Genomic DNA, 24,968 nt, shown 5'->3' with positions numbered 1-24,968 from the left:
TATCAGAAGGAAATATTAGTTTAAAACATAAGGAATCCATTATCCTGGATAACTGGGCCTTCAAATGTTGTTTGGCCACAACTCACATCAACCTTTGCCATTGACCACACTGGTTGGGGTTGATGCGAGTTGGAATCTAACAATATCTGGAGGCTCCACAGGTTTCCCATCCCTGTTCTAGAATATTCAGTGAGGTGTAGCTCAAATAATTTGAGTTTTAGAATGCCATACCCCAAATGCAGCTTCTCCCATAGATAGCTTCTCTATGACTTTTACAAGACTCCATGACTTGTTCTTTCTTCTCCTCCTCCATAGGTATCCCTGGTCCCAAAGGTCTACTGGGAGTACAAGGGCCTCAGGGCTTTCGAGGTGACCCTGGTCTCCCTGCTATAGCTGACATGGCACTAGGAAGGCCTGGCTCTCCAGGGTTGCCAGGTTTTCCAGGAACACCAGGAAATCAGGGATTGCCTGGACCACCTGGTAAAATGAGCAAAATACTCTGAACATTGAACAAAAATATTTACACTTGAAGATTACACACACACACACGGGTACCTCGGTTTAAGAACGGCCCTGTTTACGAACGATTTGGTTCACGAGCTCTGCAAAACCGGAAGTAGTGTCCCAGTTTGCGAACTTTACCTCGCTCTAAGAACGCAATCCAAATGGTGGAAGGGCACGGCGGCGGGAGGCCTCATTAGGGAAAGCACACCTAGGTTTAAGAACCATTTTGGTTTAAGAACGGACTTCCAGAATGGATTAAGTTCGTAAACCGAGGTACCACTGTGTGTGTGTGTGTGTGTGTGTGTGTGTGTGTGTGTGTGTGTCTGTGTGTGTAATATTATTATTGACTATAATTCCACTCATTTCTTTATAGCAGGGGTGGGCCAACTTTGACAGGTGGGCATGACAACTCTTGCCAGTTATGTAATCCCTTGCACAGGGTTCCCAAGTCCCCAACAACCAGATGATTGTTCAGTGCTTGGAAACTGCAGTGCAAGAGGCTTTGCCAGCCCTATGGTTGGCACTTTGGGAAGCATTGAGCATAGGGTTTGCAGAGCGTTCTTTCTCTTCCTCCCCATCATTTGCAGGGGAGTGGAGGGAGAAAAAACCTTGCATTTAAGTTCAGTTCTGCTCAGTCCTGGGAAGAAACATGTACAGAACTGAGCCTTGTTCTCCCTCCGATAATCAGCTTAACATCATGAATGACAGGCATGTAATTGGCAGGGGGTTGACAAGTAGGTGGGGTTTGGGGGAAATGGCCTTGTGGACCAAACTGGTTTCCTACCCCTAATATTCAGCAATAGTAATTTACCAAGCACTAATAACAGTAATCATTCCAGATATGGGAGAACCAGGCTTATTGCCTTCACTATTTGCCTTCAAAATCTGGCTTCCATTTATCCAAGGTGGAGTAATACCAGGAAAGCACAAACACCAGCAAGGAAGGAGGCTTATGAGGAGGGGCAGAGGCAATGGTAACAGTGCTGTACTCATGAGGATGGTGGTGTACAGGTGGCAGTGAGATCAGGGTTGTTTCAGGTTGGTAGTGGTAGCCCAGCTAATATGTGTGCACCTGCAAGGCCACTGCTGGGCCAGAACTCCCCCAAAGTCCCTCCCTCACACCATCTTGGTGACCACAGTGCTGCTGCCAGGAAGACTTTGCAGCCTCTGACTCACTACCCTCATGAGTCACCTCTGGAAGAAGCTTTAAGAGGAAGGCACTTTACTGCTTTCCCCTTCCAGTATGGGCCTCCCCCCCCCCCATTGGTTGCACTGCAACAGAGCCTCAGCCGAGGAGAAAGCATCTGAGGGGAAGCTGAGGGAGAAAAGAGACAGGTGGAAAGAAGGGCTAAATACCTTCCTCCTTCTTGCTGCTTCTTTATTAGAAATAATAACCTCCTACTTTGAAGAAGTGAACTCTGAAGGTGGATTGTGGGAATAATATTTTTGTATGTTGCCCAATGATCTATCAACTGCATATGGAATGTGTGTGTGAGGGGGGAATATGTCTAAAGGAATCTTTATTTACTCCACTCAGTTCTGTATTGCAGAACTCTAGCTCTGCGTAGCAAGTTAGTTCTACAGTTTCAGCGGGTGGCGCTGTGGGTTAAACCACAGAGCCTAAGACTTGCTGATCAGAAGGTTGGTGGTTTGAATCCCCGCAACAGGGTGAGCTCCCATTGCTCGGTCCCTGCTCCTGCCAACCTAGCAGTTCAAAAGCACCTCAAAGTGCAAGTAGATAAAGTACCGCTCCAGCGGGAAAGTAAACAGCGTTTCCGTGCGCTGCTCTGGTTCGCCAGAAGCGCTTAGTCATGCTGGCCACATGACCCAGAAACTGTACGCCGGCTCCCTCGGCCAATAAAGCGAGATGTGCGCCGCAACCCCAGAGTCGGCCACGACTGTACCTAATGGTCAGGGGTCCCTTTACCTTTACCTTTTTAGCTCTGCGTAGCAAGTTAGTTCTACAGTTTCAGCAACAATTGTTTGAAAACAGTAACATGATTATGTACTATATAATGTAGAATTGTGTGAGGATAATAATAATAATAATAATAATAATAATAATAATAATAATAATAATAATAATAATTTAGTGTTCCAAACTTCAGGAGAAATGGAGAAGAGGATGGATGGGTGAACATATATATCCTATTAAGTAGGAAGTGGGCATCACATTGGCAGTCAAACAGGCTTCTGCTGGTGTAACCATCTGGTCCTGTAGCTGTCTAACATGTCAGTTCTAAGAACGAGGCCAGGCTGTTTGTTTATTTATTTTTTTAAAAAAGAACGGAGGCAAATATAACCAATTAAAACAATAAAATATATCTTTTGTAAAATTTCAAGGTGTGGCTTGTACTGGCAGAGGGTCTCCTGGGCCACCAGGAGCTAAAGGCCAGAAGGGATCACCTGGAGAAAGAGGTGCAAAAGGAGAGAAAGGCAAGTACCTGCATCCCTCACAGAGCAAATGCCTCATCTCAATCAAGTCATGTAATTTAACCATGACTGTCCTTGAGATAAAAACACAAGTCATAATCGCTTTGTGAACTTGCATTATTTGCCTGGTCCAAAGCCCTGCTTCCTTTGTGCCTATACAGGGAGTGCAAGTAGCTGCTTATGTGGTGCTGGTCCTTGTGGTGCACCTGGAATACGAGGTCCGCCAGGTGTCCCTGGAAGAAAAGGAGAAGTAGGGGTACCTGGAAAATATGGAAGAACAGGTGATCCAGGCTTACCTGGTGCAGTAGGGCCACCAGGTTCCCCCGTGAGTAACTTACAGGCAATATTTTATATTCTGGCATCCACAGAGCAGATTGATCTTTCCTTATGTTGTACATTTCTTTCCTTATTTCCGAGGATTCGGCTTTTATTTTGTCACATTTTGATGCTAATGTTCAGGTGGATCACACAACGCATACTTAAACTGTGGAATTTGCTACTTCAAGGTATGGTGATGACCACCAATGCAGATGGCTTTAAAAGGGGGTTCACGGAGGATAAGACTATCAAGCGCTACTAGTTGTGGTGCCTGTGTATAATAGTGGTCGCTGGGGGGAAACAGCAATAGTGGGCTATTGTGCTCAGGTCCTGCTTTCAAGTTCCCCATAGGCAACTGGTGGTTGGTCAATGTTAGAAACAGGATACTGGGCGAGATGGGTCTATACTCTGATCCAGCAGGATTCTTCAACTGTTCTTGACAGTGTGCCATGAGAGCAAAACATTGGGAAAGATCTTGATAAAAAGCTCCTGTGGGAGCAGGGTGGGGAAAGCTCATGGTGTAACCTGGACAGTGGCGGAGCGACATGTTCCAGCACCCGGAACAGTGAACAGGTGGGGGCATGGCTGGCGAGCATCCCAGGGGGGGCGGCTGCAATGGCACCCCCGGGATGGCACCCGGGGCAAACCACTCCCCCCGCCCCCACCTTCATCCGCCAGTGCACCCGGATAACCTTTGTTGTCAGTTTGAAAAGAGAGCATCACACTCCCATCTTGCTCATCTTGCTCAATAGAAGTTTACTTGCTGTCAAATCTCAGCTATTATTTCAATTGACTATAACTTTTTTTTATTTTAACACTTGTAAGGGAATACCAGGTCCATTTGGGTTGACTGGTGAAAAAGGTGATAAGGGTGACCCAGCTAGAATAAGAATAAAAGGTAACTATACAACATACTAAACCCATGAGTTTAGTATGGACTGTTTCCAATGGTATATCCAAATTTTGTATTGCGTGGTGTTTGTGGTGTAGAAGCTTCACACAAAAGAGCCAACGATTTGCCCTGGGAGTAATAAACACTAGCCATCTGTCTGAAGTTCTTTCTCCAAAGTTATAGTCTGTAAGTGCCATAATTAGAGTATGTCTTCCACTTCCTCATTTTTGTGATCTATCAATGCAATGAGCTTAGTGCAGTCTGTTCCTTATTCCATGTCCCTCCACTGATCAGCACTCTGCTTTTTATGTCATTGTAAAAAATGCACTACCTAGTTAAAGTGGTACCAACTGTCCTAAGATTCTTGTTTAAGTTGTGTCAAGCATCTCCATTAGCACCATCTTTCTGTTTTTCTGCTCATCCTAATTCACTATGAACCACTTTTCATTTGAAATGTTCACATTCATCCACTTATTCATCTTATTGCAAGATTTTTAGGGTTGTTATTTAAAAAAAAAAGACTGAATTTGCACACATTCATCATAGACACCTCAGTAATTTCTTTAGCTAATGCATTCCACAGAAGAGAAGGAGAAGGTTTCTGACCTAATATATTTAATGGAGAAGCTAATTTTTTTCTCCTCTCTGATTCCTTCTGTATAAAATCCTGTATAAATACCAAAACTTAATCTTGGCATTCATTGTTTTAAGACAGAACTTTTAATATTCTGAACACTAATTAGTAAAAAAGATGCATTTTATCCAAATGCAAAATAGTGTCCTGTAACTTTTTGTAAAGCTGCTTTCCTATTGGTTTGCCCAGTTTTCTAGCAGTTTGGGGGCATTTCCTAAAACATTCAGGCAGCATACATACATACATATATATATTGTATACTGACTGTAATATTTCCACAATTTAAAGGGGTAAAAGGACAAAGAGGTCTTCAGGGGGAGCCTGGATTTCCTGGAAGAAATGGTATTGCTGGCAGGAATGGAGAACTAGGACTACCTGGTGAAAAGGGCTTTAAGGTATACCTGATTGTTTTGACAGTTGTTTTCCCCTTCATTGTAACAATGAGGAAGTAAACTAACCAGGAGTTGTCTCTCTGTGTGAAAGGGCTGAGAGTTCTGTGCACTTCTTATAATCAAAGCCAGCTCCTAAGCTCAGAACATGCTCAGTGGCACCCTGTTCTTTACTTCTAACAGTATGTCTTTTGCACCTGGATGTGGTTGTTAGATTAGGGGGTTCTAGTGCAAAGCCTCCAATAGAGATACAACACGAATAAAACCAACAATAAGGACATGCCCAGCCCAGAAATAAAACATTGATTTAACAAGTCCATCATTCAAAAGGAAATATTACTCATGAGTAAGCTGATGTGAACAAGTGAATCTCAAGGCCCTTTTGGAAAACCTGGTGAATTTAAGGGGATCAGCTGGAAGTGAGTTCAAATATATTAATTGTGCATTTGTATTCATTGTTTACAGGGGCTTGATGGAAGAGCTTTACCAGGTGATAAGGGGTTTCCTGGTTCCCCTGGACTTCCTGGCTCAAAAGGGCCAATAGGACCAACAGGTTTTGGAATTCAGGGTCCTCAAGGTGTCCGGGGTCTGCCTGGAAGTCCAGGAAACCCGGGTATTAGAGGACCACCTGGCCCAAAAGGTGAAAAAGGTAATGTATGTATTTTACACTGAAAAGAGAATACTCTGTTGGTTCAGTTGTTTGAGAGGTTGGGTCAAACCAAATGATGGTTGCTTTTCTTCTAGGTGCAACTCTTCCTTACGCAGCAGCATACCCTGGGAATCCAGGTGCACCTGGTTTTAAAGGTATATCAGGTATGACTACAAAAGTGAAATAAGGTGCTATTCTTTCCACGGAAGCTGTTAATGTCTTCAAGTTATTCAGAATTAAACAGACTTCTGTGATTTAAAACTTACAATAATGAGGTGTAGGGTAAGAATTCTCAAGAGTGGAAAAGAAACACAAATGCGAGGTTATCATAAATGATAGCTTAAAATTAAAAGCAGGGCTAGAGCCTCCCTAATACTCTATGCAAAAAACACCTTTTGTTTTTCACTGGTGGTGAACTTGGTGGAAAAATAAAGTTTGGTATGCTCCTCTTATATGTTTATATCATTTAGATACTCTCCGGGTGGTACTCCAAGGGAAATCTCTAATATGAGTCTCAGAAGCATTTTGCCATGGGTTTTGGAGCACAACTATGATTATAAGGGGTCAAATCTGTCTCCGTATTTTGTTTGGTAAAAGCCAAAGAAATGGACTAAGTGGTAGTTCTTTACAAGTATTATTGTCTTTGGCCAGCTCCTGGATAGTCAGAAAACATGGAGAACTCACTGACTTTCCATTGCAATTGCTTTAGGATAACTCTTCATCCTGCCAGTTGAATTTCTTGGAACTTCATATCTCTTAATGTTATCACTTAATATTAATTATTATTTCATGTTGAATTAGAGTTGCTCAGACTGGTGTCTTTTTTTAATGGAGACTTGAATGGCAGAAAATACACATTGCCAGACAAGGTATGTGTATGCATGATGAGGTAGTGTGAACATGAAACCTATCAGTCATTGATCTTGCGTGAAATGTTTTTAAAATTCAACCCCTATATTTATAAAATGGATCTAGCTAGGTTTGTTCCACAGAAGGTTTGAAAGCATTGAACTAAGCTGTGCACAATCTGTCTATTCAGGTCCGAAAGGATTGAGAGGGCAGCCTGGGCGAGCTGGTCCCAATGGTTTTGATGGCTTCAAAGGTCAACAGGGCAGACCAGGAATACCAGGCAATCCTGGTCCAGAAGGTAAGTGAAAGAAGGGCAGGGTATATTCATTTGTTGAGTATGGGTATGGAGTGATTTTAATATATATTCTGTTCTACCTCCACTGTTTTCTGAATACCAGCTGCTGATAACAAGCTGGAAAAAGAGATTCAGGTTCCATATGTGGGGTTCTTGTGGGCATCTGGTTGGACACTATGAAGACAGGATCCTAAACTAGATGGGCCTTTGGCATAATTCAGCAAGGCTCTTCTTATGTTTGTTGCAACCAGTCAGGAAGCAGATCTTAATCCTCTGCCTGAGGCTCTGAAGAGCTGGTTTGAGACACATTTCCCAGTAGTGATTCAGGTCCCAGACTGCTATAGCCTAAAATATTTCATCAGGTTAGAAACTTGCACTAAATAAAGAGGTAGATTAATCCAGGGTAGCAAATGTAGTACCCACCTCTGCAATATGCCGTTGGATCACAACTCCCATCAGCTCCGGCACAGCAAATGGTCTGGGATGGTAAGATCAGCTATCCCTGGATTAATGTGATCCCAAATACTGATGATCTCCATCTCAGTTAAATTGCTTTGAGTGTTTGCAATACTTAGAATGAATTCACAGGGATAAGGTGAACAGACAGAGGACAGATCTAACAGCCATGATGGATAAATTCAATCTCCAGGTTCACAGGTGGTTGAGTTGGCATCCATCTGTCTTGGTGGACAGTGGAGGAGTGTGCCTTTGGTGGTGAAGTCAAACTGTTGGAAGGTGCAGCATCTGCTGTGGCTGTAGATACTGATATGGGAAAGACATGTTTTGTTGCAGCTGGGGCAGATGAAGACCATGCTCCATGGCATTTCTTCTCTCGGTACTCTTCCCAGTGGTAATTCCTCCTCTGGGCACTGCTATGAATGCACAACCTAAGTGCCTGACTCCAGGTCATACATTCACAGACAGTATGCCACTGATATCAGTTCTTGGGTGCAAACAATGAAGAGGAGCTATTATCTTCATGCTTACTTATGACCTCCCCATAAGTGTCTGATTGGCCACTGATTGGGAAACAAGCTGCTGCACTATATGGATCTACGAAAGCTCTCTTTGCATTCTTATTTCACAAATGATATCATTACAAGTTGAAATTAAACAAGTTAAGCAAATGAGCCTATGACATCTAGATTTCATTATTCTCTAGGTTTCAGGGGTGAGACTGGTGATCAAGGTGCACAAGGTGAAAGTGGTCCAAGGCTGGATGGAGCTCCAGGGTTGCCAGGTCCTCCTGGTCTTGAAGGTCCAAAAGGCATTTTAGGTGACAACAGTTATGGTCCTCCAGGAATTCCAGGCAACAGAGGGCTTCCCGGTTTACGAGGCCTGCAAGGCTTAAGAGGTGAACCAGGTTTTGCTGGCCTTCAAGGTATGATGCATATTTGGGCATGATTTATCTTATTTTTTTGGATTTGTTACTGATAATTGACTGACCATAAGCTACTTCTCCCCAAAAATATGTTTCTGGGGGGGAAAAATAAAAATAGCTCAATAAATAATGTCTGATCCGACTGCACCGGCTACCGTACCCAATTTAAAGTGCTGGTTTTGACTTATTGTGGTCCTGAGCCAATTAAGGCTATATCTCAAGGACTGCCTCTTTCTATGTGAACCTACCCAGACCCTGATATCATATTCTAAGGCCCTTCTTCATGTGTCCCCTTCACAAGAGGTTTAGTGGGTGGCAACAGGAGAATGGACCTTTTCTGTGGTGACTCCCCATTTGTGGAATGCTCTCCTGAGGAAGGTTTGCCAGGTGCCTTCATTATACACCTTTAGACGCCAGGCAAAAAAAGTTCCTCTTTAACCAGTCCTTTAGCTAATTAACATCCAATGCCTTTTTAAAATGTGTTGGGAGGGGGTTATTGGGTTGCTTTTGTTTTTATTTTGTGTATTTCATGTTTTTTATTGTAATTTTATCTTGTGAACTGCCCTGAGACCTGCGGATATAGGGCAGTATATACCGTATTTTTTGCTCTATAAGACTCACTTTTTCCCTCCTAAAAAGTAAGGGAAAATGTGTGTGCGTCTTATGGAGCAGATGCAGGCTGCACAGCTATCACAGAAGCCAGAACAGCAAGAGGAATTGCTGCTTTCACTGCACAGCGATCCCTCTTGCTGTTCTGGCTTCTGAGAATCAGAATATTTTTTTCTTGTTTTCCTCCTCCAAAAACTAGGTGCGTCTTGTAGTCTGGTGTGTCTTATAGAGTGAAAAATATGGTAAATTTAATAAATAATAATAATAATTCTAATGTAAGAGGTTGAAGGACACACACAATCTGGATATGTTTGGGAAACCCTAGTTGAAAATAAGAATGAGAGTAAGAGAAAAGGAAAAGTGAGGGGTTGTATAGTGGGGAGATCTCAGAAGCATAGCAACTCACAAAAACCAGTCCAGATAGCTTCACATATTTACAGTTTGTCTCTTTTACTTATTCTTGACTCGGGTCAACAGAGAATTCTACCATTTCCCATGTGGAAATGATCACTAATTGGGCATTTCCAAATCATGTGAATTAGTTAATCTGATCTCTGGTAAATTCCATCTCCAACTGTGGGTTGATGAAGATTGGGGCAACATCATCACTCTAAAAGGAGCACAGTATGTCCTAAATCTCAATTTCTGCTGGGCAGTGTATGTGTCAAACAGTGCCATCAAGATTTGAGAGAAAAGCGACTTTCACTTACTCAGCTTCAGAAGTTCTATTCAGATTTGCTTTATGCATACCTGCTCTTTTCAAGTCACAGGTTGATCGTTTTGTGGCAAGCCTTAGAATGCTGTCAGCATTGCCATCACCTTGTGAGGTTTTGGGGATTGGGGTTGGGGGTTGCAGTACAAACTGGAAGGGCAGGTGATATTGTGAAGCCAGCCTGCCCCGATATTGTTCACTTTGCCTGTGTGCAGCAGAGGGGAGTGAAAACGTCCCTTTTAAGCTCATGAAAGCAAAGGACAACATCCTGTGAATATAAATATATTTCCCCAGGTCCCGTCTTTCCATGCAGCAACGTGAAGTGATTGCTTTGGATAGCAACTCCCAGCAGGGATGTCATTTTACTATCTTCAGTATTATTTCTGTATGGAATGTGAGGAGCATAAGCTCCAGTCTCATGCAAAGGGCATCTTCTCTTTTCTTTCTGTTTCATGCTGCAGAATTGAAAATGTGTAACGCTAGATCTTCCAAAATGAACCTATTGAATGAGCTGAAATGAGTCAAAGACACTGTTATGATGGCTTAGTGTGAACGCAGAGGCTCTCAGAGAAAAGATGCTAACCACTGTTCTCCTCCCTAGTTGTTCTGCTGCTGAACAGCACTTTGATAAGCCATGCCTTGGCTTGGCGTGTTCATCCAAATTTGAGCTTGTGGCTTATCCATGAGCCCTGTTTCAGCTGATATGCCAAGCCAAACTATGGTTTGGGTCAGTGTGGCCCAGCAGTAAAACAATTGGGGAGGAGTAAAGCAGCTGGGATCTTTTCTCCAGAGGTTTGGCTTAGCATGAAGTGCAAACCAGGCCCAATTGTTTCAAACTAAATTATTTTGATTTGGGGGGGGCTTCATAAATGAATTATCCTTGCAGGACAGCCTGGCATCCCAGGATTTCCAGGAGCAAAAGGTATCAGAGGTAGAAAAGGTGACATAGGAGTCCCAGGAGGCCCTGGGTCACCTGGTCTGCCATGTGACAAAGGCTTGCAGGGGCTGCCAGGACCTCCAGGCTCTTTTGGACCACCAGGCTTTCCAGGTAAGCGCATCATTATCCTTGGTGGGAGTCTAAAGCATACAGGTTGACCCAGGTATTTGATGGCTGAAATATATTGTGGTTAGCAACCTTGAAATCTTTGGGTGCTTTCCAACAAATTACTTGTTAATGCAATTGTTTCCACTTGTGGACTGGCATGGTATACATGTGTATTGGTTAAAATAGGTGTGGCATCTCACTTTAAAAAATAAATAAATGTGGCACCATTTATGTACATGACTCTACAAAGATCAGATATGACAGATACCTGCCTCAACTGTCTAACAATGTAAAATTGACACAAATAGGAAATGAGAGAGGCAGGCCAAGGCAGCTGTGGGGGGAATGGATGTGTGCATAGGCAGGACATATAGAGGGGGAGCAGTGGGGGGTGGGGGAGAAACCCAGGTTGTACAAGCTGAACACCTGACATTTCAATTCTTGCTGTAAACAATTTGATTTCACCATCTTGTTTGCTCTCCTCCCCATGTACCATGGCTTTAAGAATTCAGCAGAGCAATTCCAAGGAGTCTGTAGAGCTATGGTTTTAACTTTTATCAACATTTTAATTTTTATTTGGAATATTATTTTGATACTGTTGTTTTGGTTAATTGCATTTTATATGTGCTTTTAGGATTTTAAGTTTTGTAAAGAAGTTTAAGACTTTAAAATATATATTTTTTTATTCTATAAAAATACAGTAGTTGTTAAGGACGTATTTTTGCATTTGGTGCATCTCTCCCTCTGTGCCCCTCCTAGGTTTACAAGGATTCAAGGGTCCTAAAGGTGATATGGGTGCACCAGGCCCAGCTGGAATGAAAGGCATGCCTGGGTTTCCTGGTGTACAAGGGCCACCTGGCCTCCCAGGCTTAAGAGGAAAACCAGGTCTTCCAGGGGAAAATGGATTGCCAGGCCGCCCAGGGCAAAAAGGTACGTGGATTCTAAATGAAGTGGTCTTTGTTTCAGATGTAGCACTTCACAGTTCATATATACAAACAGTATTTCTGTCCATCACCTCTCCTTTCTTTGGTCTTCAAAAGCTAGGAGATGGGCCATTTGGGATTTGCAGAGTCATGACCAAATAAGGATACACTGTACTGGGCCCCAGAGATCCAGCCCCCAGCCCATACTGCAGTCCCATTACCATGAAGAGAAAACAGATGCTCCGTTGAGAATATTTATGGAAATTTATTTCCCAGTATGTGCCCACTGTTTAGATCTTGTGCGATTTGCTGGAGCTAATCAGGACCAATGTTAAGAGCAGAACAACATTCTGAAGAGTTAATTGCTAGCCCATGGGCTTCTCTAGAACAGAAAAAGTGTTTTGTGCCGTTAAAGTAGGGCTCCCACATGTGACATTATTAACCCAGCAATCCAGTCTTTTGTTTAAGTGCACTAGAATCTGCATTTTTCTTTCTGAAGGGAGCCAAGGGTCCCAAGGCATGCAGGGTTTCCCAGGACTCCCAGGAAGTGAAGGAGAAATTGGAGTACCTGGTATGAAAGGTGAAGAAGGACAAGCAGGTCCGCGTGGCCCTCCAGGAGAATGTGGGTCTATGGGATTAAAGGGTATGTAGAGTGATCTCTGTAACTTGTTTCCTGAATTACTTTGGCATGTAGTGTGTTCCTTTTCTCCTAGCCAGATAAAGATTTTCTTAAGTTGGTAATAGGGCCATAGGAAGTTGCCCTTATACTGAGTTAGGATGCTGAGCCATCTAGCCCAGTAGTGTCCATGACAATGTTGGCATCCATCTATCTCAAGAGACAAATGGAGTGTGCCTCTGGGGGTGAAGTTAAACTGCTGCATTAGCCACACCAAAGTGACCTCGCTGGAGTGCCAAAGTTACTCCCAAAGTTAAAACACAAATCTTAAAAACTGTGAGACCATACTATATCAGTTATTTCAAAGGCCTGGGAGAATAGAAAGGTTTTCACCTGCTGCCAAAAAGACCATAAAAATGGTTCCAGTAAATCTTCCCTCAGAACTTGCTCCCCGCCATAGAGGTATGTTAAAGCTATGGTTTGTCGTCTTGTGATTTCCTAAGCAGAAACAAGGAAGAGGGGTCATCTGAATACTACAGTTCCCGTCCTCTAAGCACGAAGCAAATGTTGAATATGTGGTACCTGCCCAGAGCAGTAAATATTTAGGCCACAATTAGGAATCCCAGTAGTAGGATTGGTGGGTGGGTGGGTGGGCAGCTATGCTGTCCTGAGCAAATCTCTGCCTACATTCAGTACATTCTACCTCTTTAAGGTGAAAGAGGACCTCCAGGAGAGGATGGCCGCGTTTTCATATTGAAAGAGAAAGGACAAAAGGGGGAGCCAGGTTTTCCTGGTGATAAAGGCATCCCAGGAACACAGGGTAAGCAAACTGCTTGTTTTCAGGTTACACAGAAACCAATAACTGTAACATTAAGTCCAGAGCCTAGCTGACATCTTCTATATGCTATCTAATTTTTGGAAGGCACTAATACATCTGCAGCTGTTGTTGTAGAAAGTTATTCACTAGTACACATCTGCTGAAATTAAAAGGTGAATCAGACTGTTGTTTCCTTAGTCAGTTAGCAACGAACTGGCCGGTTGATAACTAGCCACTGCCCATGAGCTGTTGCTTTATCACATGAACCCAGCAGTGTGCATTTGCTGATAGGCACTATGCTGTCGATTAGGCTCCGCCTTCATCATTCTTGTTCAGTGACTGCAGTATCACAGGATAAACAACACAGGAAGCTGCTTCACACTGAGTCAGACCATTGGTCCATCTAGCTCGGTATTGACTACAAGGATTGGTAGCAGCTCCCCAGAGTTCCAGACAGGGTGTCTTTCCCAGTCCTACCTAGAGATGTTGGAGACTGAACTTGAAACCTTTTGCAAGCAAAGCGGATGCTCTACCCCTGAGCTTACAGCCCTATTCAGTGATTACAGTATAGACTAATCAATATAAACTCACATTACATGTCTAAAACCTTAATAGGTCTTAGGTATTTACTACACACTGTGGTCTAAACCACAGAGCCTAGGGCTTGCTGAACAGAAAGTCAGTGGTTCGAATCCCCATGACGGGATGAGCTCCTGTTGCTCTGTCCCAGCTCCTGCCCACCTAGCAGTTCGAAAGCACATCAAGTGCAAGTAGATAAATAGGTACCTCTCTGGCAGGAAGGTAAACGGCGTTTCCATGTGCTGCTCTGGTTTGCCAGTAGCAGCTTTGCCATGTTGGCCACATGACCCGGAAGCTGTTTGCGGACAAACGCCGGCTCCCTCGGCCAGTAAAGTGAGATGAGTGCCGCAACCCCAGAGTCGTCCACGACTGGACCTAATGGTCAGGGGTCCCTTTACCTTTTACTTACTACACATCGCTTTCATATGATCTCAGTATGAGACCAGTTCAACAAAAAGCGAAACCTCTCCTCCTAAGGTTTTCTTAAGTTTTTTAAATTACTGTCTAGATCTTACCAGTGTTTTTCTTCTAGAAAAAAAAGATGCTGGTACTGCGTACCTTTGAGTACCCACAGAAAAAACCACTGGCTCTTACTACTGTGTTGTATCTACGTATCACACAGCAAAATTGTTCTGATGCACAATATGCTAGATTCCTTTTTTAATTTCAGGTTCTGTAGTTTTTCTGATTTGTTTTGTTTTGAGGGGGGCAGGGTTGCATTCCCTTCTGTGACTAGAAAACGTAACAACTTACAACAAGCTCTTGAAATAATTTCAGGTGATAAAGGCAACACTGGACTCAGAGGAATCCCAGGATCGCCAGGCAGAAGTGCACTTCCAGGTACTCGAAAAGGCGAACCTGGCGATGCTGGACAGGCTGGTTTTCAGGGGCCTCCAGGTCTCCCAGGACCCACAGGACTGAGAGGAATCACTGGCTTTCAAGGACCACAAGGTGACCAGGTAGGGTGAGAATATTGTCACAGCGTTTGAAAGTCTAATGCTGTATTTAGCCATTTATCTGAGGGACCCTTGAGGAAAGCCTAGGAGGCGGTCAGTGTGCAGCATAGGACTGGCACCCAGTTGTGGCACACATTCTCCTGGTGTCAATGTCTCCAGTTTTAAGTGGGAACTGAATACTTGTATTTTCTCTCAGGCTGTATTGCGTGTTTTGCTGTTCACCATTTTATGTTTTTATTGTTGTAGTCTGCCCTTGGGTCATAGGATTAAGGGTAGGACATAAGTTTTTATGTAGTGGATAGCATGGTGGAGTGGAGGGGCTTACCTGATGTCCTGGCAGGTGAGTTGCTGGGAGGGGCAGAAGGGAGAGAGGCAAGGCTGCTGTGGCCAACAGAGCCAATCCACCACTTCTGCTGGTGCAACTGCACCACCTGCCCACCATCTTTCCCTTCTCTTTTCTGGTAAGCTGTAGCCAGCAGGCCAAATAGGAATGAATAAATTTGCCTTTTACTTGCTTTTCCATCTCAGAGCTAATGATCATAATATTTATTGTTTTGCACAATTCTCATTATGATCAGTGTCTTGAAGCAAGATGAACAAGAAACCAATAGGTCTGCATTACAGAACAGTTTACACTGACCACTTACAAATCTTCAAGCAGCATAAAGCCTTCTGTGGGAAGAGTAGAGAAAGGAGAAGGCAAGGATCCAGAGGAAGGCTGAAGCAGTTTCTGTTTTAGATACATTCTTGCTAATTACACACAAACTCTTTCTTTCAGTTCTTCGTATTATAAAAGATCAGAATTTGACACAGAAAACAAGACCCTCATTTATTTTTAATTTGCAGGGACAAGTGCTGTAAATTTTACATATAATTGATGGGCATTCTTCTTTTGATAAAATAATTAGGGTGCACAGGGATTGCCAGGGATTCCAGGAAGTTCAGGACTTGATGGTGCAAAAGGATCTAAAGGTAATGTTGCAATGGTAATACATCTGTGCCTGACAGTTACTGTTCAGATTTCTGTCAATGCATTAGGAAAAATGAATACAGTGGAACCTTGGTTTTCAAGCGTCTCGGAAGCCGAACGATTCGGAACCCGAACGCTGAAAACTCGGAAGTAAATGCCTTGGAAATCGAAAGGGGCACATTTCTCCATTTTCTCAATGGAATTTGCTGACCACCCATTGCGCCTTTGGATGTTGAACGTTTCGGAAGTTGAACGGTCTTCCGGAACGGATTACATTTGACAGCCGGGGTACCACTGTATACAAACAGAAATAATTTCTGGTAACAAAATACTATCATGCTGGCTATATACATTGATTAAAGATTTGATAGATCATGCTGAAGGGGAAAGGCTGGCACCATACTAGTTTTTATATGGCGTTACATGATTTGGAGAGCACAACAAAATGAGTATTATAAAATGTTATTGCAAACTTTCGGGATGATAAAACAGAACTGAATTAGTTGAACATCACAAAGTGATTGATTCAGAAATAGGAAGATTCGTTTTGTGAACCAGTGCCCCTGCCTAATAAGTAAGCAGGTAAAGCACCTTTCTCTGTTTGTATTGACATTGTCAAGACCAATATCCACATTTGTTCTGCTGCTGTAGCTGCACATTTTAGGCTCTTTTTTGTAAGAGTATCATTGACCGTAATCCTGAAACCATTTGACATATATTAAGATCCCTTGAAAGATTCTCTACTGGCAAACAAAGGGAATTAAATTTTCAAAAGAAATAACTACAGGTTGTTTAAAGGTTTCAGAAGCTACTTATACATGAGATGCTACTTTTGCAGGTAACAGAGGTGACCCAGCTGTCTCTTATGGCCAGCCTGGTAAGAAAGGTCCTGCAGGAGATCGAGGATTGCCAGGTGATGATTCTTTTGGTCATTTGGTTATCAATGGGCAAGTTATCTAACTAGTGTATATCTTCTTGTGTATTTATATCTTTTCACTAATTTGAGTCAATGCACTTATGGCTTCATGATTCGAAGCAATGATTTAATTCCAATCCATACTTTATGCTACAGACACGTTACTTTATGCTACATACTTTATGCTACAGCCATGCGCTCCCTGCATGTCTCCAGCTGATCACCATGAATTGAAGGGGCAATATGTCCCTGTAAATGTACAGGAGTGTATGCTGGGCACATGCACTCACATTTATAGCACGTTTATAAATCTGCATCTCCCATCACACTTCAGTGTTCACCATGGCAAATATGAGCATGCATATGAAACTGGGACTATGCTAGTAGCAAGAACAAATATTTGCTACCCTCCAACCTTTCTTTAGATAGATCTCCTCCTTTGTTCATAGAGTGGGGATTGAAAGAAACACTTTCAGCAGCTTTAAATGTGACAAGAGAAGTTTTGAGACGTTTTGGGTCACAACTAGCATCAGCATGTGGCAAATGCTGGGCCCTCACTACTGATACTCTGGGCCACCACTGAGAGAAACCACCATCTTCATTGCCTATATCTGTCTGCAATGGTATGGTAGAATCCTTAGACATTGTGGAGGAATGAAGATGGCTATGGCTGCAGTCACCCAGTTGAGTACCCTGAGGCAGGAGCTGCAGTTCTTTTCGACACAGCCACTTGTCCTTGTTTCCACTGCCTGCCTATGCCACATGGTTAGCTCATCAGGGGATGGCAATAAGATGGCCAGAGCCATTTCAGACCTCATGCTAGCCTTGGATATTCAGTTATGCTGCTGTTAAAATTTGGGACTCTTGTTGCCTACCTTCGTGTCAGTCGTTGCCTTCATCTGCTCAATCTTTATAAATGCAAACTAGTAGATGTTGTGAGATACTGTAGGTTTTCAGTACAGTTTCATCCACATCAAATGGTGGATGAATGGTGGAGTGAGATGCCTTCACTCTATTACATTCTGTTCTATTCCGCTCATGGAAGGAAGCTGCAGAAGACAATATACTAATGTGTTTCCAAAAAGCTAATACAGTGCACTATGCTTGAGCAGTGAAGCATGCCTGTGTATGCATGGAATTTGCCATTTAAAAAGTTTCGCTAAAAATATATATTACAGTAAGAGTTGCTTTGTTTGTATGCTTTGGTTTAAGGACTTGATGGATTACCAGGGGACCAAGGAATCACAGGTGTTCAAGGGAGACCAGGAAGACAGGGACCGAAAGGACTAACTGGATACTCAGGAACACCTGGCTTCCCAGGTGAGGTGGAAGTGAAAGAAAAATTAACTGGAGTTTAAACATAATAAGCTTTTATGGGCCATGGTGACGTCAGTGGATAAGGAAACATCAGCATGCAATCAAACCAGAAAATATATGAAAGTCAAGATGAGATGATACCCATGATCATCCTAACCCCTGTGGGGGAAAGTCCAACAAGCTTTTCTTGCTGAACGGAAAGGTCCATGCTGTATTTCTTTTAAACAAATCTTGCTGTTTTGTAATTATTTATTTGTTATTTTTACTATATTTTTTACATCAACAGGACATACATGAGAGAGACAATTAACAATAATGTCATTTCTAGCAACCAGCATAATCATAAAATATATACTGAATATTATGGAGAAATAGTAAGTATTGTTTAATTATGAGGATTGTGTCTTCAACCCGCAGGTATCCAAGGAGCTGCAGGCATTCCAGGAGCACCAGGTGAACAAGGTAACCCTGGTCTTTTGGGAGCTCCAGGTTTTCAAGGATTACCTGGCAGTCCTGGGAGAAAAGGTAACTATTGTGAAAAACATGTGGCAGTGAATGTAATGATATGGACTAAAGGTGATAACATAAATTGTATATTACTCTGTGCTTTGAAGGAATACAGGAGTGGAGAAGTGCAAGCCAGGGACCACATACTATCAGCCCCTAAAATGACTATCAGTGGCCTGAAAAAACTGTTGAGTCAGCTCTTCCTCTACCCTCCTTGGGGCTGTTTAAGTTTTCCAAGTGTGCCCTCCCTGAGGAAAGGCGGAAACACAAAGCCTAAGCCAGGGAGCTCATGCCTAACAGCTCCTGAAGGGACCATTAAGTCTGCCTCAGAGAACTCTGTTTTATATTTTGTACCCTCTTCTTTCTACCCGAGCATAGATCCTAACAAAGAAAACCCCTTACACTGCCATTAACCTAAAGGGGGTGAAGCTCCCACTGCTGCTTTTCTTCTCAGGCTAATTGCAGAGCAGGGGATGTATAGAGTCTTGTCGGAATTGCATCACATTGTCCCCTCCATTCTTTTTCTCCATCTTGCAATATTTCAAAGGCCTTTCGGGACCGCCTGGATTAAATGGCCTGAATGGACTACAGGGTCAAAAGGGCTTGCCAGGATCTCCAGGTAAACAATGAAACTACGATTATAAAATTATAATTTGGAAAAAAAAAATACAAATAGAATTACTAGTAGAGGCTCAATCAAATGTTAAGCCGCCAACTGGCATTAATTTTAACAAGAAACAACAGATTTTAAATTTTATGTGAGGTTTGGCTTCAGCTGACACTAGTTAATGCTAGCATGGTGAAAATCAGCCCAAGAGTGTCATGGAATTTCTATTGAGGGCAACAGCTATGGAGAATTATCCTTTTGCAAACCAAGTTATCTGTAGCATAGATATATGCCTGATAGGGCCATACTCAGATATTGGAACCCAAAGCCTAAAAGTATGTGTGAAAGCACATATACTGCAGTTGCAAATACTATCCTCCAGCAACAGCCCCTATGCTTCATGGGGTATTGCTCTGAAGTGCTTACTGATTTTGAGCAGTCTTTTGGGAGGATAAAGGGGGCTGAGGCTGAAGGGGGAAGCTGAATATCCTGGGCAAGGCACAGGGGCCACAATTTCTTGAATCATTTTTATCGCATGTGTCTTCCAAAGGGCCATGCTCTCTTCCCACTCCCCACCCCACAAATTTATTCTCACTACAACTCTCTGAGACAGAACAAAAAATTCCTTCCAGTAGCACCTTAAAGACCAACTAAGTTAGTTCTAGGTATGAGCTTTCGTGTGCATTCATGCACACGAAAGCTCGTACCTAGAACTAACTTAGTTGGTCTTTAAGGTGCTACTGGAAGGAATTTTTTGTTTTGACTATGGCTGACCAACACGGCTACCTATCTGTAACTGGATCTCTGAGGCAGGTTAGGCTATGAGAGAGCAACTGACTTGCCTCAGATCCACATGAACAAGCATGGACATTGAGAGTTGGCCAACCTTGGATAGCTTCACCTGGAAAGGAAGTGCTTGGGTGTCTACTTTATGCAGATGTCTTTTATTCATTATGAAGCTTCCTTCTGTGTGCATTTATTATTCCATTTATAAAGGTTTAAGTGAAATGGGGCCTGCAGGATGCATAGGAGAACCTGGGCCAAAAGGCAACAGAGGAGAACCTGGACTACCAGGAATTTCCCGTCCGGGTCCCCCTGGAGATGCAGGACTACTAGGTCCCCCTGGTAAGAAGCAGTTTTCTCCATGGGAGGAAAACACCTAATCTATTACTACTCCATTGAAGAGCAGGATGATGATGTTTGTTTCTTTCTTAATGTCACGAACAACAGCCAATAGGTTTCTGGGACACTCATGTAAGCAGATTTCATAAATAATTAAAGCAAGGGAAATGCACTATGGGAAGCATTTGTGTTATCTTAGATATATATTGTGCTGGAAAGAATGGTTCTGCCATACAAACAAACTATAGAGTCCACACAACATAGAGTAAAATGCCTTTGCAATGAGGTTCCTGTTGGTCAATATTCAACATTTTGGTATCTCCTAAAATATAAAATAGCACAATACACTCTCTTCTTCTTACAGGCAAGCCAGGTGCTTCTGGGCCTGCCGGTCCTATGGGACAGCCTTCTGTAAATATAATTCCTGGGCCTCCAGGTGACCAAGGCCCTGCTGGATTAGACGGTGTTAGAGGTATGACTGGCATAACAAAGCAGTTAAAGTAGAACGAGCCCTCCTATGTGCTAGACATGTAGCAGAAATATTATTTTCCAATTGAGTTTGAGAGCAGGAGGGGGTCCTCCTTTTGGAGAAAGTAATCAAATAATTAACTTTGCTATGCCTTTATTCTGTAAACCACTCTGAAGGCCTTTGGCATTGAAGCAGACTTTTTTAAAAAACAACAACAGCACACAAATATTATATGTAAACTGTTGGCTGCTCCTAAACCAGATACGAAAAAATGAAGAATCAGGTTGAAGGGCTATAGCTACTGTAAGTGGTAAATAATGTTGATTGAAGCTCCCAGGTTCACTCCTCAGGATCTCCCAAGTAGGACTGGGGGGAAGGACTTTGGAGGGCTATTCTCAGTCAATATAGCCAGTGTGGTGCCGTCCAGATGCGTCCCACAACTCTCATCTTCCTGGATCATTGGCATGCTTTCTGGAGCTGATAGGAACTGTAGTCCAATAACATTTGGAGGTCACCACATTACCCACCCTACGTGGCGGTATTACTGAACTACAAGGATCAGGAGACATATTCTGTATGGCAACTTCCTATGTTCTTGTGATCCAACCAAAAGATACTGAATACTGTCCAAAGACCACAATCCCCACCTCCCAATTGTTAAGGAGACATGTGCACAAGCCTGCTTCGGCCCCCTATCCTTGCTTGGTATATTCCAACAGTACTTAATTTTCATTCCAGGTCTCCCTGGCAAACCTGGTCCTCCAGGGAAGACTATTCTCATTAAAGGAGACCCAGGTGACTGTGGGGCTTTGGGGGAACCTGGGACTCCTGGTCCTCCTGGCAAACCTGGACCTAAAGGTGTCTCAGGAAATCAAGGAAGAGAAGGTTCAAAAGGTATGGCTTGAGATAATGGGTTTAGCATATAGCAGATCCAATAACAGAACTTTCTTAATTCATCTGAATTCTCATTGTTAAGGTCCAACGGGAAATCCTGGCCCACAGGGACCTCCTGGTGCCCCTGGAGAGCCTGGAGAACAAGGTTTGCGAGGATCAACTGGTCGTATGGGTCCCAAAGGTAATACCTAACATTTTTTTATACCCTGCTATATGCAGTGGCCATTCTGAATTCACATTTGGTCATGTTTGCAGCAGTCTTGCAAAGCTCTACCCAGCCACACAGCTAGTGAGGGGGGGCACTGCAGTAGATTTTTTTAGTTGCAACCCACACATAAAGCAAATATCCTAGGCCAGAAGAATGGAGCAGATCTACACTGCAAATAGGATTAGGCAGCTAATACAGTGCATCCCGGGACGCGGGTGGCACTGTGGGTTAAACCACAGAGCCTAGGACTTGCCGATCAGAAGGTCGGCAGTTCGAATCCCCGCAACGGGGTGAGCTCCTGTTGCTCGGTCCCTGCTCCTGCCAACCTAGCAGTTCGAAAGCACATCAAAGTGCAAGTAGATAAATAGGTACTGCTCCGGCGGGAAGGTAAATGGCGTTTCCGTGCGCTGCTCTGGTTTGCCAGAAGTGGCTTAGTCATGCTGGCCACATGACCCGGAAGCTGTACGCCAGCTCTCTCGGCCAATAAAGCGAGATGAGTGCCGCAACCCCAGAGTCGGCCACGACTGGACCTAATGGTCAGGGGTCCCTTTACCTTTACAGTGCATCCTGCTTTCTAAACCCGTCTCTGCTTATACATATGACTGCTATAACACATCTGGAAGAGGAGAATTTGCCAGTAGCACTGAAGTTCTACTCTGTCCTTTCATAGCAACGTGGGTCACATTGTTCAGTTGACTGAGTACTGGTTCAGCAACACAGTCTGTGATGTAGCAGGTCTGCGGGTTAAATATAGGCATACTTACCATGCTATACATGAGGCCTTCACTCACCTGTTCAAATGCTGATTTAATATATTTGTATATTTAATATACAAATATACACAGGTTATGAAAGAGTTTGTTTTTTTAAATCTACCATTTATTTATTTTTAATTAAGTTTAAGGACATATTGTATATGAAAGGAATGCCTGAAAAGGATGCTGGAGAATAATACTTATAACTGTAATAATACTTACTGAATTATAAGCTGTTAACATTTGCTTGTTTTTCATTTACTTACGTATTAATTTCTAGTAAAGGCATAGGTATTTAATGGTACTGAATGACAGGCTTTTTCTTGAAATAGTTTTTAGTCCAGCAGTGTTGCAATCAAGCTGAAAGGAAGATTGCAAAGTCAGAGGACAGTGAAAACGAAGGTTCATGGCGGCCTATAGAAAAGTTCCTGGATGGCATTTCCCACCCTTGGGATGGTGCTTCCTACCGAGCTCAAAGGGCAGAGCAGAGGACTTCTTTTTGGAGGAATCACCTCCCACCTCCCAGAGCAGCTCTGTCTGAATCGAAAGGCAAAGTGTTGGTCAGGCTCACTAAATTAAGAGCTTTAAAAAAGCTTCTTTTCCTTCACTGTTTCCTCTTTTCTCCCCTTGATCTCCACATTTTGGAGCATTGGGTCAGCTAGTTAGGGACCCTTTGGGTTTTCACTAGCTGGGAGCAAGGATGACACAGCCTAGTTCCTGCTAAAAAGTCTTAAGGAAGCTGATCCAGGTGCTTTTGGGACAAGTTCAGTGGCATCACTCCAGTGAGTGAAAACAAGCTGCTTCGCACCACCTTTGGGGGAGATGGATAGCCTTGGATACCCATTTCCTTATCCTTCAGGGAGGCAGTTATCCTTTTTTTATTATGTAGACATTAATTTTTGAAGTCATTCACTCACTGTAGACAGATGCTCCCATGTCTTGTCACAATCATGTTGGGGGAAATGATAATGCCATGTGCAAGCTATCACTGTTCTAATTGCATTCTTGTTCTAAACCATCTGCACGGTGCTGGTCTCCCTCCTGCATGTGAAATGGCTGTCACAAATTGATTCTTGGCATTCAATCCACCAGGTTGCAGAGGTAAGCTTAGAGAAGGATGAGTGCTTTGGTGTGTGTTCAAGTGAAAAAGTTTCTCTGAGTGTCAATTTATTTTTCTTCATGCTAAGATCTTAGTCTTTTAGTTCAAATTGCTAATAACTGATCTGATCCACATCTTCTGAACTAATGTGCAGATTGGGCGGTAGCTATCCTTCAGATTTAGCACTTTTGTGGTCTAATTCTCTGCTCAAAAAAAGTATCAAAATGTGTTCTGACATGTGTATTTTAGATAATAATGTGCTTAGAAATACTTATTTGGGGGAAGAAAATACTTCAAAAATTATTTTAATACATATTTAAATGCAAATTTTCATGCAGAATAAAAATAGATGCAAAAATGGAATGGATTTTTAAATGAACATGTGGAAGTGAGGCATGTGATCAGCCCTCTAAGCATGTTGTGATTTACTCTGCACCTCTGTGCCAAAAAAGTCATGACCCTCTATTGCTTCTCTGAAAATTCCCATGGCTCCATGCTGCTGAAGTGGAGCTCACAGACCAGTACTGGAAAATATACTGAATTTCCTGGGCAGCAAGATGGTGTTTTTAGGAGCCAGAGTGAAATTCTGTATTACAATCCTGTACAGTGTTCCCTATCATCTATGTCCTGTGACATCCTGTGATATTTGAGCCCTTACATATTTTTTATTTTTCCTAACACTGGAGGAAAAGGTGTGCAAATCACTAGCATTGGAATGTATCATTCCTTTTCTAAAATTAAAAAATAAAGTGAATAAACATTTGTTTTTCCCCAAGTGAGACCCTCCTCTTGTAACAAAGTCATTCTCCAATAAAGTCTATATAACACTTGATCTCTCCCTCCTATTTATTTATTTGTGCTAGGTCATTTATGCACTTGAACCTGTAGCAATAACATAAAAGGGTGGTTTGTCAAACGCTTGGCACATACTGAATTACCCTGGGAGTTTATATAAATTCTCTGCCTGCCAACCTTGTTTCTGGGTCCAACCTTTCTATTTAACAGTACAATCCCTTACATGCCTGCTCAAAAACAAGTTCCATTGGATTCAGTGGGACTCAATTCCAGGTAAGTATGTATATGATTATGTATGTATATGATTATGACCTAACTCCTGTTTTAAAGTCCTTTCATGTTTCAGGTGACCCAGGAGAACCTGGAAGTGTTGATTATTCCTCATGTCCCAAGATTCCAGGGCCTCCTGGTGTATTGGGCCCAAGAGGATCACCAGGTGTCATGGGATTAAGAGGGCCACCAGGCTTCCCTGGCCCCCCAGGTAAGTAATTCTGTGTGTCTGCAATGTTTGTGGTATGGAAGAGACAGAATAACCACGAACCCTTTCATGATCATCCTTTCAGCTCACCTATCCCAGTGAAGTCTACACAACTCCATGTTTGCTTCAGTTTGGGTTGCATTCATGAAGAACATCAACCTCCTCTGTTACATTTCCTATTCATTCTATTATTTAAGCACATATTTTTATCTGATGCCAGTCGGATAGCT

The 24,968-nt window shown here is 42.8% G+C and overlaps 1 protein-coding gene across 6 annotated transcripts in view; it reads left to right on the top strand.

Annotated features, from left to right (window-relative positions):
- COL4A4 (collagen type IV alpha 4 chain) overlaps positions 1-24,968 on the top strand; it is a 74,455-nt gene that overhangs the window by 40,830 nt on the left and 8,657 nt on the right. For 4 of the 6 annotated variants that reach the window (XM_081861485.1, XM_081861484.1, XM_081861487.1 and 1 more), the window contains 24 exons: positions 316-480; positions 2,848-2,940; positions 3,099-3,262; positions 4,081-4,153; positions 5,070-5,176; positions 5,636-5,819; positions 5,915-5,983; positions 6,859-6,966; positions 8,126-8,344; positions 10,552-10,713; positions 11,470-11,640; positions 12,133-12,276; positions 12,962-13,069; positions 14,423-14,604; positions 15,510-15,573; positions 16,410-16,484; positions 17,700-17,807; positions 18,222-18,329; positions 18,859-18,930; positions 19,915-20,043; positions 20,405-20,512; positions 21,248-21,403; positions 21,486-21,584; positions 24,607-24,741. In XM_081861485.1, coding sequence (XP_081717611.1) covers positions 316-480; positions 2,848-2,940; positions 3,099-3,262; positions 4,081-4,153; positions 5,070-5,176; positions 5,636-5,819; positions 5,915-5,983; positions 6,859-6,966; positions 8,126-8,344; positions 10,552-10,713; positions 11,470-11,640; positions 12,133-12,276; positions 12,962-13,069; positions 14,423-14,604; positions 15,510-15,573; positions 16,410-16,484; positions 17,700-17,807; positions 18,222-18,329; positions 18,859-18,930; positions 19,915-20,043; positions 20,405-20,512; positions 21,248-21,403; positions 21,486-21,584; positions 24,607-24,741 — 3,003 coding nt within the window. Of the gene's footprint in view, positions 1-315; positions 481-2,847; positions 2,945-3,098; positions 3,263-4,080; positions 4,154-5,069; positions 5,177-5,635; positions 5,820-5,914; positions 5,984-6,858; positions 6,967-8,125; positions 8,345-10,551; positions 10,714-11,469; positions 11,641-12,132; positions 12,277-12,961; positions 13,070-14,422; positions 14,605-15,509; positions 15,574-16,409; positions 16,485-17,699; positions 17,808-18,221; positions 18,330-18,858; positions 18,931-19,914; positions 20,044-20,404; positions 20,513-21,247; positions 21,404-21,485; positions 21,585-24,606; positions 24,742-24,968 lie in introns of all 6 variants that reach the window. The other 2 variants (XM_081861486.1, XM_081861483.1) reach the window with 1 other exon arrangement.

Source organism: Podarcis erhardii (genome assembly GCF_964252035.2).
Source record: "Podarcis erhardii genome assembly, chromosome: 5".
In the NCBI taxonomy this organism is placed as follows: domain Eukaryota; kingdom Metazoa; phylum Chordata; class Lepidosauria; order Squamata; family Lacertidae; genus Podarcis; species Podarcis erhardii.
This window is presented reverse-complemented; position numbering and strand designations above follow the sequence as displayed.